The sequence below is a fragment of the Mauremys reevesii genome, linkage group 5 (genome assembly GCF_016161935.1).
Source record: "Mauremys reevesii isolate NIE-2019 linkage group 5, ASM1616193v1, whole genome shotgun sequence".
NCBI lineage: Eukaryota > Metazoa > Chordata > Testudines > Geoemydidae > Mauremys > Mauremys reevesii.
Window position 1 is genome coordinate 140009993 of NC_052627.1, and position 10986 is coordinate 140020978.

Sequence of the window (10986 nt, forward strand, 5' to 3'; positions counted from 1 at the left end):
CTCTCTGGTGTCCAAGGACTGGCTACGCCGTTCCAGCCCCCGCTGTCACCCGCCGGCCGAGCGTCCCGGCCCATCGCGGAGGTGGGGGTGCAGTGCTCCTTTTAGGGTACACGTCTCCCCACAAGGGGACTGGGGGCTGTAGGGACTTCACACACAACCAGGCTCTCCAGGGCCCCTGGGGGAAGTGGGACACCTGCCTGGCTGGAGGGACTGATTCACTGGGGCACAGGGTCTGGCCTGGGGCAGACCCAGGAACTGCCTCTGGAGGGAACAGCCAGTGTCCACGGGGCCATTCCCATTCCATCCCCCCGCGACCCACAGACCTCCCCCCATGAGCTGCCCCGCACCCCATAGCCTGGCCCATCCCTCCGCCCTTGAACCAGAGACAACACGGAGTCCAGGGCACCAGCTGTTGTTTATTGTAGGTGCTCCAGAGAGCAGATCCCAGCCGCGTGGGGGGTGGGGGGTGGGGGATCAAGATGGGACAGGGCTCTGGGGTGGGCAGCCCCGAATCCTAGACCCCTGGGCGGGGTTGTCCGGCCAGTGTTAGGGTTAGATGGGGGCAGCAGGGGCTGGGTTAAATACAGCAGATGGGAGGATGGGCTGAGGGTAAGGGGGCTGCAGGCCCAGCTCTGACAAGCCCCGTCACACCTTCCGCCAGGTGGTCCAGGGGCTCCAGGTGGAGTTGACCAAGGGGTCCTGGCAGCGGATCTGCACCCACTGCACATCCCCCTCGACGCTCGTCTCCGTCACCCCCTCCAGCTGGAGGGAGCCCTGAAATACAGAGAAATAGTGAGGGGGGGGGGGGCTTGCCGTGACCTCAGCAGGGCAGCGGGGAGAGGTGACACAGGCAGGGGAGGGGAGAGGAGGTCTGTGGTTCTCAGCATTTGGGCCTGAAGCCAGGCTGCCCTTGGAAAAGGTGGCTGCTGCTCTGGGCTGGGGTTTGGACAGGGAGCCACGAGTGATCCTGGCAGGGGGGAGGGGAGCACATCTGAAAGTGACAGACGTCAGCTTCCTGATTCAAACAGCACTGTAGCAGCATGGGGATCCTGAGCTTCATTTCAAGTGACCATGACTTGATCACATTTGTGATGCATACGCAAAATCAAGTCCAAACAGTAACATTCATACTCGGCTCTTTAAAAGGGCCAAGCTGAAAACAATCATAAGCCAAAGCAGTTGGGAGAGACAATTAAAAACAGAAAATGTGACTGATAATTGGGAACTGTTCAAGAACATGTTAGTAGATGCCCCAAAAGCCAGGAAGAAGGCTACACTGGTTAGAAAGAGGGGAAATAAAAACAGCTCTTAAAATAAAATAAATAATACATGGAAGAAAGGGTAAGCTGATAGTAATGAATATAAATCAGAAGCTAGGAACTGTAGAAAATTGATAAGGGAAGCAAAGGGACACAAGGAAGACATTTTTTAAAGTATATTAGGAACAAAAGGAATACTAACAATGATTTTTGTCCTTTACTAGACAGAAATGGTAGAATTATCAATAATAGTGTACAAAAGGCAGACGTGTTAATAAATATTTGTTTGTTACTTGGGAAGAAGCCAGATGGCATATTCATCTCATATGATAACACTCTTTCCATTCCAACAATCACTGAGAACATTAAAAAGCAGCTGCTAAAGTCAGATATTTTTAAATCAGCAACTTCAGAGAACTTGAATCCAAACGTTTGAAAAGAGCTGGCAAAGACACACGCTAGACCATTCATGCTGATTTTTCAATAACTCTTGGAACACTAGGGAAGTTCCAAGAAAGCTAATGTTGTGCCAGTATTTGAAAAGGGTAAACAGAATGACCCACACCCCGAGCGACATAAGTTTTATCGACATAAGTGGTAGTGTAGACATGTCCTGGGTCAGACCAATGTCGATCTAGCCCGGTATCCTGTCTTCCGACAATAGCCAGTGTCAGATGCTTCAGAGGGAATGAACCGAATAGGGTAATTATCAAATGATCCATCCTCTGACATCCAGTCGCAGCTTCTGGCAGTCAAACGTTTAGGGACACCCAGAGCAAGGGGCTGTGTCACTGACCATCTTGGCTAAAGGCCACTGATGGACCCATCCTGCATGAATTTATCTAATTCTTTTTTGAACTCAGTTATACTTTTGGCCTTCACAACATCTCCTGGCAGCAAGTTCCACAGGTTAACAGTGTGCTTATATTTGTTTTAAAGCTGCTGCTTATTAATTTCATTGGGTGACCCCTGGTTCTTGTGTTATGTGAAGAGGTAAATAACATTTCCTTATTCACCGTCTCCACACCATTCACAATTTTCTAAATCTCCATCATTCCCCGCCCCCAGTCATCCCTTTTCTAAGCTGAAAAGTCCCAGTCTTTTTAAGCTCTCCTCATATGGAAGCTGTTCCAGACCCCTCAGCATTTTTGTTGCCCTTCTTTGTACTTTTTCCAATTCCAAAATACCCTTTTTGAGAGGAGCAACCAGAACTGCACACAGTATTCAAGGTGTGGGAGTGCCATGGATTTATGTTATTACATTGTATTATACTATGATATTTTGCATGCACAGTCAGGATTATGCTTTCCAATGTGCATTACTTTGCATTTGTCAACAATGAATTTCATTGGCCACTTTGTTCCCAGTCACCCAGTTTTGTGAAATCCCTTGGTAACAATTTGCAGTCAGCTTCGGATTTAACTATCTTGAGTAGTTTTGTATCCTCTGCAGATTTTGCCACCTCCCTGTTCACCCCTTTTTCCAGATCATTTATGAATATGTTGAACAGCCCTGGGCCCAGTACAGACCCCTGGGGGAAACCACTATTTACCTCGCTCCATTCTGAAAACTGACCATTGATTCCTACCCTTTGTTTCCTGTCTTTTAACCACTTACTAATCCATGAGAGACCTTCCCTCTTATCATCAAGCGGGTGTGTTTCTAGTGGGCCCACAGTGGCCTTACCCTATTTAACCCTTTTATCAGTGACCTAGAAGAAAACACAAAATCGCTGCTGATAAAGGTTGCAGATGGCGCGAAGAGGGGGGAGAGGACAGGGCACTGACAGAGCGATCTGGACTGCTTGGGAAGCTGGGCACAAGCCAAACAATGGGCATGTCAATACGACCGAATGTGAAGTCCTATCTGGGGACGCAGAGTGTCAGCCATTCTCACAGGTGGGGAAACAGGGACTCTGACAGGCGCGAGGGGGTCATGGTGGATAATCAGCCGAACAGGAGCTCCCCGTGCAATGCTGTGGCCAAAAGAGCTAATGCCACACTGGGCTGCATGAACAGGGGAACACTGAGCAGCAGAGAGGTGACTTTCCCTTGGATTTGGCACTGGGGTGGTTGCGGCTGGGATCCGGTGCCCACAATTCAGGACGGATGTGGATAAATTGGAGAAGGGTCAGAGAAGAGCCAGGAGAATGATCAGAGGGCTAGAAAAGTTGCCTGACAGTGACAGACTCCAGGAGCTCAGTCTATTTCGCTGAACAAAGAGAAGGTTCGGTGGTGACTTGACCCCGGGAGCAAGTATTTAATAAGGGGCTCGGCTCAGAAAGGTCTAACCCGGCCCAAGGGTTGGAAGTTGAAGCTAGACAAATTCAGAGTGTTGAAAGTTCGTGCCTGATTTTCAGGACATTAGCCATGGGAACCTCTTCCCAAAGGCTGTGCTGGAGTCTCCATCGCTGATGATTTTTAAATGGAAACTGAATGTTTTTCTAACCGATCTGCTCTTGCTCAGACAGGAATGAACTCAGGGAAGTCCTTTGGCCTGCGTGACCCAGGAGGTCAGACTGACGATGACAGTGCTTTCTTCTAGCCTTAGAATCTGTGTATTGCATGGGCGACAGGCAGACAGAGGGTGATACAAGCAGGGGGAGTTGGGGGGGGGAAGAGAGGGGTGTGGCTTGTTACCATGGTGCTGTGTTACTGTGGTGACAGGCAGAGAAGGGGTGACACGCCCAGGCAGGACAGGTGACAGGTGGGGAGACAGTTACCGTGGTGCCGTCCCACTGCTTGTACTCCAGCTGGTAGCGCAGGAGGAAGTAGGAGTGTGGGCTGGACCAGGAGGCAGGGGGGGCCCAGGAGAGGTGCAGGCGCCCGCCCTTGCTCTGTGCAGTCACGTCTTGCGGGGGGCCCGGCCTCACTGTGGGCACAGAGAGTTTAGTTAGCCATGGGGGAGGGTGGGATCAGACAGATGGGCAAGGGGAGCCCCACCACTTTCTAGGTACTCCCTCCCCTTGGCCTCTGGGGCAGGGCCCCATCACCCCAAGGCTGCCTAACCCCAGCCCTGGGCACACGGAGCTGGAACAGACCCAGGGCAGGAAGTGCAGGGCCCAGGCCCATTGGATGACTCCTGTGCCACAGGAGACAGGCGCTATGGGGCAGGATGGGGTGGGGGCACAATCTCTGTACCTACAGGAAGGATCTGTGGGGCACGGCTGGGGACAGAGACAGTCCATGCACCAATGAATGCGCGGGGGGGGGGGGGGATGACAATCCATGAACCCATGGGAGACCCTCTAGCCCTAGGTGGGGAGTGACTGTCCTGTCCCTATGGCCATGGCAAGGTGTGACTGTCCTGGTAGCCATGGATGGGCTATGGGGTGGGGGGAGATGGCTCCAGTAGCTATGGGGGGGCCTATATTGCGAGGATGGAATGGTCCCGAAGCCACACAGGGAAGGACGTGGGTCCTGGTACCCACGGGGGGGGGGTCTGGGGTAGTAGGGGGCCCAGTACCCACGCGGGGGGGCTCTCGGGGGGGGATCCCGGTTCCCACGCGGGGGGGCGCGGGGGCAGTGAGGGCCGGGTGCCCACGCGGGGGGGGCTCTCGGGGGCCCGGTCCCCACGCGGGGGGGCTCTGGGGCAGCGAGGGGCCCGGTCCCCACGCTGGGGCTCAAGGCCCGGTTCCCACGCGGGGCTCTCGGGGCCAGGTCCCCACGCGGGGGGGCTCTGGGGCAGTGAGGGGCCCGGTCCCCACGCGGGGGGGGCTCTCGGGGGCCCGGTCCCCACGCGGGGGGGCTCTGGGGCAGTGAGGGCCTGGTTCCCACGCGGGGGGGGCTCTCGGGGGCCCGGTCCCCACACAGGGGGGCTCTGGGGCAGTGAGGGGCCCGGTCCCCACGCGAGACACACCGATGTCCCGGAGGAAGAGGTGGCGGGTGATGTTCACGAAGCTCTCAGCAGAGATTCCCTCCAGCGCCAGCTCCAGCGGCCTCGGCTCCTCCGCGAAGGGGCAGAAGGTCCCGTCCGCCAGGGTCACCGTGAAGGGCTGGGGCCGGTCCGGGCCCTGCAGGGCGGCGCCTCCACCCACGTAGACCCAGGCCCCGGGGGCGCCGCCGGGGCTGCGGCAGAGCACGGGCCGGTCAGGCGGGGCGCGGAGCAGGGGTCCGCCCGGGGGCACAGCGGGGCGGGGTAGGGCCGGGGGCAGTGGGGCGGGGTAGGCTGGGGGCAGTGGGGAAGGGAGGGCACAGCGGGAGGCAGTGGGGCGGGGCCGGGGGCAGTGGGGCACAGCGGGGGCAGTGGGGTGGGGTAGGCCGGGGGCAGTGGGGAAGGGAGGGGCACGCCGGGGGTGGGCGGGTAGGGCCGGGGGCAGTGGGGAAGGGAGGGGCACGCCGGGGGCAGTGGGGAAGGAGGGGCACAGCGGGAGGCAGTGGGGCGGGGCGTAGGGCCGGGGGCAGTGGGGAAGGAGGGGCACGCCGGGGCAGCGGGGGCACAGCCGGGGTGCAGTGGGGCGGGGCGTAGGGCCGGGGGCAGTGGGGAAGGGAGGGGCACAGCGGGAGGCAGTGGGGCGGGGCCGGGGGCAGTGGGCCGGGCCGGGCCGGGGGCAGTGGGGCACAGCGGGGGCAGTGGGGCGGGCGGGTAGGGCCGGGGGCAGTGGGGAAGGGAAGGGCACGCCGGGGGCAGTGGGCCGGGCCGGCCCGGGCCGGGGGGGGGGCACTCACCTGCGGGAGAGGCGGGCGCGGAAGGCGGCGGGGCGCAGCGCGGTCCAGGAGCAGCTCAGCTCGCCGCGGTAGGACTCCGCCTGGCAGGTCACGGCGCGGCCTGGGGGCGGGATGGGTCAGCATCGCCCGGAGCCCCGCAGCCCCCGCCCCGACAGCCTGACCCCCGGGCGCTCCCTCCGCCCCCGACTGGTGCCCCCGCCCCCGACAGCCTGACCCCCCCGGGCGCGCCCCCCGCCCCCCGACAGCCTGACCCCCCCGTCAGTCCCCCCGCCCCCCGACTGGTGCCCCCCGCCCCCGACAGCCTGACCCCCCCGGGCGCTCCCCCCGCCCCCGACAGCCTGACCCCAGGCGCTCCCCGCCCCGACTGGTGCCCCCGCCCCGACAGCCTGACCCCGGGCGCTCCCCGCCCCGACAGCCTGACCCCCGGGCGCTCCCGCCCCGACTGGTGCCCCCGCCCCGACAGCCTGACCCCCGGGCGCTCCCGCCCCGACTGGTGCCCCGCCCCGACAGCCTGACCCCGGGCGCTCCCCGCCCCGACTGGTGCCCCCGCCCCCGACAGCCTGACCCCCCTGGGTGCTCCCCCCGCGCTCCCCGCTCTGCGCCCTGGTAGCAGACAGCTCTGGGCGCTGCCCCCGCCTGCCCTGTGGGTGCGGAGCCCCAGGGGAGCTGGAGTTCCTGCCCCCCCCCACCCCCGGCAGGCACCTGGGGAGCCCTGCAGCAGGGGGTACTCCGGGTCGCTGACCACCACGTAGGTGGAGTCCAGCAGGCGAGGGCCGTGCCAGCAGCTGTAGTTGCCGGCGGCCGGCTGGTCCAGGCCCTCGAGCGTGAGGGTGCGGCCCGCCACGTAGTGCTCAGCCATGATCTCGGACTCCCCGTTCTGCTTCCAGGACACGTGCTCCTGGGGGGTGTCGCACGTCACCACCACCTGGCCATTCACCTCCCCGACCAGAACTGGGGAGAAGGGACCCGCAGCGTCAGTGCCAGCGCGTGGGGCGGGGGCAGGCCAGACACAAGGCCTGCAAGAGCCCCCCACACCCTCCCTGGGCAGGGTGTACCTGTGCCCCCCCCAGGGGACCAGATGTACCCCTCCCCCCCAGGGCCCTGTGCCTCCCCCCGCCCCGCCGCAGGAGCCAGGCATGTCCTGTGTCCCCTCCTCCGCCCCAGGGCCCTGTGCCTCCCCCCCCCCCGCCGCAGGGCCCGGCATGTCCTGGGTCCCCCTCCCCTCCCCCCCAGGGCCCTGTGCCTCCCCCCACCCCGCCGCAGGGGCCAGGTGTGCTGATGCCCACACACAGTCTCCTTCCCCCTCCCCCTCCACAGGGTGTGACTCACATTTGCTGGGGAAGCCCGTCAGGGCTGCAGCAGGGACCACACACAGCACCTGCACTAGGGCTACCAGCATCAGCATCTGTGGGGCCAGAGGGGCAGAGTTAGTGAGCTGCACGGGCACCCGCATGGAGCTCCACATCCCAACGGCCCGGCCACAGAGTCCCAGCACCCTGAGCCTAGCCCCAAGGCCTGAGCACTCAGCCCCTGCCTGCGGGGCTCCCAGCAATGGGCAGGGGGCCCTGGGGAGTCCTGGGGGACCCCCTCCACAGGAGCCACGGAATACGCAGCCAGGGCCACGAGGAGCCAGGGCCCTTAGTCTGTGTAGCCAGGACTGTCTCTGTCTGTCTGTGGCACACCCAGTGCAATGGGGCCCTGATCCCGGGGCGGGTGGGGCCCTGATCCCGGGGCACGGGGCTGTGCTGTGCCTGGCATGGTGGGGGCCCCGCTCTCTGGGGTGGGAGTTGGGGTCTGTGCAGCCAGGGGCTGGGGCCGGCAGAGAGGGGCCCACCAGGAAGCGGGTACTGGAGAAGGCAGTGGGCTGTACCGTTGAAGAGGACGAAGTGATGGGCCTGGGCAGGTAGGAGGAGGCAGGGCCGGCTTTAGGGCGGTTCCCCTGATTCCCGGGAATCGGACCCCGCACCCTCCGCCAAAGTGCCACCAGAAACAGCGGCAACCGATTGAGCTGCCGCCGAATTGCTGCCGTCTTCGGAGGCATTTCAGCGGCAGCTCTTTTGAATCGGGTCCCGCACGTCCTAAAGCCGGCCCTGGGAGGAGGTGCATGGAGTGGGGGCCCAGCACTGGGGGAGGGGTAGAGAGCCCCATGGATCAGGGAGCATGAAAGGGTCAGGCCAGACTCTCCCCCCAGAGCCTGCAGTGGGCCATGGCAGCTGTTTCCTCGGCAGCCCCAAACTCGATGGACCCCAGCACCAGAGAAGGCAGCGCACTCCCTAGGGCCTCCCTGGGCTGTCACTCCCAGCCCTTCCCCTGGAGAGGAGTCCACAGCTGGCTCCCTGGGTCAGCCAGCTGTGCCCTGTCCTGCCCTCAGGAGTGCTGGGCCCCTGGGCAGGCTGCCTGCTGCCCCCCCACCCCCAGCCTTACCTCGGAGGGTCGGTGCTCTCTGCTGCTCGCAGGGCTGGGCAGGCTGGTGCTGTGGCAGAGGCAGGGCTGGGGTGTGCTGTGTGCGGCCCGTATATATTCGCCCCCGGCCCTGTAGGGGAGCCCCTGACGGCACAGAAAGGAGAAGCCAGAGAAACCACAGAGCTGGCAGATGCAATTCTAAGAAGAGAGAAAGCTGGAGAAGCCACACTGGGCTGGGGCCAAAACCAGCGAGAGCTACAGGGCCCCCCATCCCCCGAGGCGAGGGGCCCAGCCCCACAGCGAGAGCTACAGGGTCCCCCCATTGCTCCTGCAGAGCGAGGGGCCTGGCCCCACAGCAAGTCCTGGTTTTCACCCCCCATCAGTCACGCTCCCCTGGAGCCCTGGCATGGCTCGATTTGTGGCTGCCCCAGGAGCTCCCAGGCCGCGTGGGAGATGAGGGAGCAGGGGTACAGCAGACAGGTGGCGGAGCACAAGGGGCAGGGAGACGGGAATGGTCTCGGGGCGGCTGGGGGGTTATTGTAGGCCTGGCCACAGAGGGAGCCGATGAGGTGGGAACTGCGGCATGTGCCCCATGTCTGCTGTCCCGCTGGCAGGGCGCGGGCGGAGTCGGCCCAGTGGTGTCTGGGAGGTGAGACAGGCCGTGGCCGTGGAGACGAGGGGAGCCTGACACCAAGGCCATTGGTACCAGCTGGCAAAGGGCTCACTGCTCCTGGGGCACGGCGGGAAAGCCAGGCTCAGGCTGCTCCCCACGCTCCCGGGGGGGAGGCTGCACACGGCTGGTGGAGAGGGAAACACGTGTTAGTATCTGACCCCGGGCAGGTTAACAAACAGGTTTTGAGGCAGACCAGGGAAGTCGATTCACCTGCCTTGCTGTCCGCTAGTCCATGGAGCATTGTCAGCCAGTGCAGCGAAGCCACGGAGCAGAGAGAGGGCTGGGTGGCCCCAGCAGCTTTCCGCACAGGGCTCTCCTGTCTCCGGGGGGTGGGGGATATACACAGAAATGTGGGGCTGGGAGGTCATCCAGTTCCCGCCCTGCCCGGGGACAGCACCCAGTGACCCTAGACCAGCCCTGACGGGTTTGTCCAACCTGCTCTTAAAACCTCCGATGACAGGATCCCACCACCTCCCTCGGCCGCCTGGTCAGAGCTTAGCTAGCCTGGGAGTTCGAAAGCTTTCGCTAACATTAGCTCAGTCGCCCCTGCCTGCAGCAGACTCTGACTGTCCCTTGTCTGACCTGCTGTGTCAGAGTCCAGCTGAGAGCCCCGACTCCTGCCAGCAGCAGCTCTTAGCCGCCTCACACCTCCCCCGGCCGTCAGGGTGGGCAGATCCAAATCCCCCGGGTGTTGGTTCCCAGGTGTCAATGTCTGAGCCACTGGATTCATGGGTGTCTTTTCAAGGCCATGGAGACCAACACCCAGACAGCTAGGTGACACCCACAGCCATGTGTCTTTCCCTGCCCTGAGAGCACACAGGCCTTTCCCACCCCTGAGTAACAATCATCTTAGGGGAAACTGAGGCACAAACAGCCCCCCCCCACAATATTACAGAATATTCCCACTTTGTCACATCTCTTCCCCATTCCAGACTGAACTGAGCAGGGTCACTTTAACCGGTGACCTGGGGAAGTTCAAACCCACAAACGTTATCCACAGGTCCCACAGCATCTTTCGCATCCCCTTGGTAGCTTCCTGCCCGGCACTTCCAAGAGTTAGAATCCCAGAACCACAGGGTTAGAAGGGTCCAGCAGGCAGGAGCTGCTGTGTCCTTAAACGGGGCTCACAGCCCCGTTGCTATTCAATTCAATGTCCTGTGCCCACCCCGCAGCGCGGAGCCGGGTCCCGTCCGCCCGTAGGCCGGGCTGGTCGCTCGCACTCACAGGGGACACATGAGGCCTGTGCCCGTTTGCCCCCCCCCCAAAGCCTGTGGGTTTGGAACTGGGCTGGGGTCCTGCCACTGCCGCCTCCCCCTTGTCTGCCAGGGAGCGAGGGCAGCACCCCCCCCCCCACGTCGGCCATCTTGGCTGCAGCCTGGGCTGCCCTGACCCCCAGGCTGGAGCAGGGGGGGACCCCTTGGGCATTTGGTCTTAACCCAGCCCGGTCTCTGGGGCTCTGGTGTCCCGGGTGATACCAGTCAGCTCTGTGTTCTTGGGGAACCAGGGCTCAGTATCTAGCCTGTCTGACTCATGAAAGACCCCTCCCCACCTGCCGCTTGAACCAAAAGGGGTCAGAGAAAAGATTTGCAGAGAGCAGTGAAGGGCGTGGGAGCCACACCTAGACCCCTCCTGAGGGATGAAGGCATCTCCATCAGCATACAGCATGGCGAACAGAGACAACTCCCCAAGCCTCATCTGCATGAAAGGTGGGACAGGGATTCATCCATTAGCATACGGAACGGAGAACAGAGAACCGCAGGGAAGCACTGCATCATGGGGGATCTCTGCTCCAGATGTTAATTAACCTCCATCTGCCCACCACACCTGGGCAGGCCCCTCTGGAGCTGTCCCCCGACCCCAGGGCTGTGCGTATGCCAGGAGCCCATCCCCTCTTTGGGGGTAACCTGCTGCCCTCACCCACAATGGGCTGTGCTTCAGGCTGCCTGCTGAGTTCACAGCGCTCCGCTCCGGTAACATCGGAGCC

The 10986-nt window shown here is 62.1% G+C and overlaps 1 protein-coding gene across 1 annotated transcript; it reads right to left on the minus strand.

The window, feature by feature from the left end:
* Nucleotides 1-404: 404 nt before the first annotated feature.
* On the minus strand, nt 405-10683 carry LOC120406896 (interleukin-12 subunit beta-like). The gene is made up of 7 exons (XM_039542073.1): nt 10552-10683; nt 8351-8543; nt 7256-7331; nt 6629-6877; nt 5118-5426; nt 3982-4130; nt 405-774 (listed from the first exon to the last, which is right to left on the minus strand). Exons 3-7 carry the CDS (start codon nt 7329-7331, stop codon nt 646-648), a joined length of 912 nt encoding a protein of 303 aa, XP_039398007.1. The 5' UTR covers nt 8351-8543; nt 10552-10683; the 3' UTR covers nt 405-645.
* Between the last annotated feature and the right edge of the window lie 303 nt (nt 10684-10986).

Coding starts and splice junctions, on each gene's coding strand:
- LOC120406896 (XM_039542073.1), bottom strand. CDS start 7,331: ATGCTGATGCTGGTAGCCCTAGTGCAGGTGCTGTGTGTGGTCCCTGCT. Junction 4,131..5,117: donor CCTCTTCCTCCGGGACATCG/GTGTGTCTCGCG, acceptor CTGTGCCCACAG/TGAGGCCGGGCCCCCCGCAA. Junction 775..3,981: donor AGCAGTGGGACGGCACCACG/GTAACTGTCTCC, acceptor TCTGTATTTCAG/GGCTCCCTCCAGCTGGAGGG.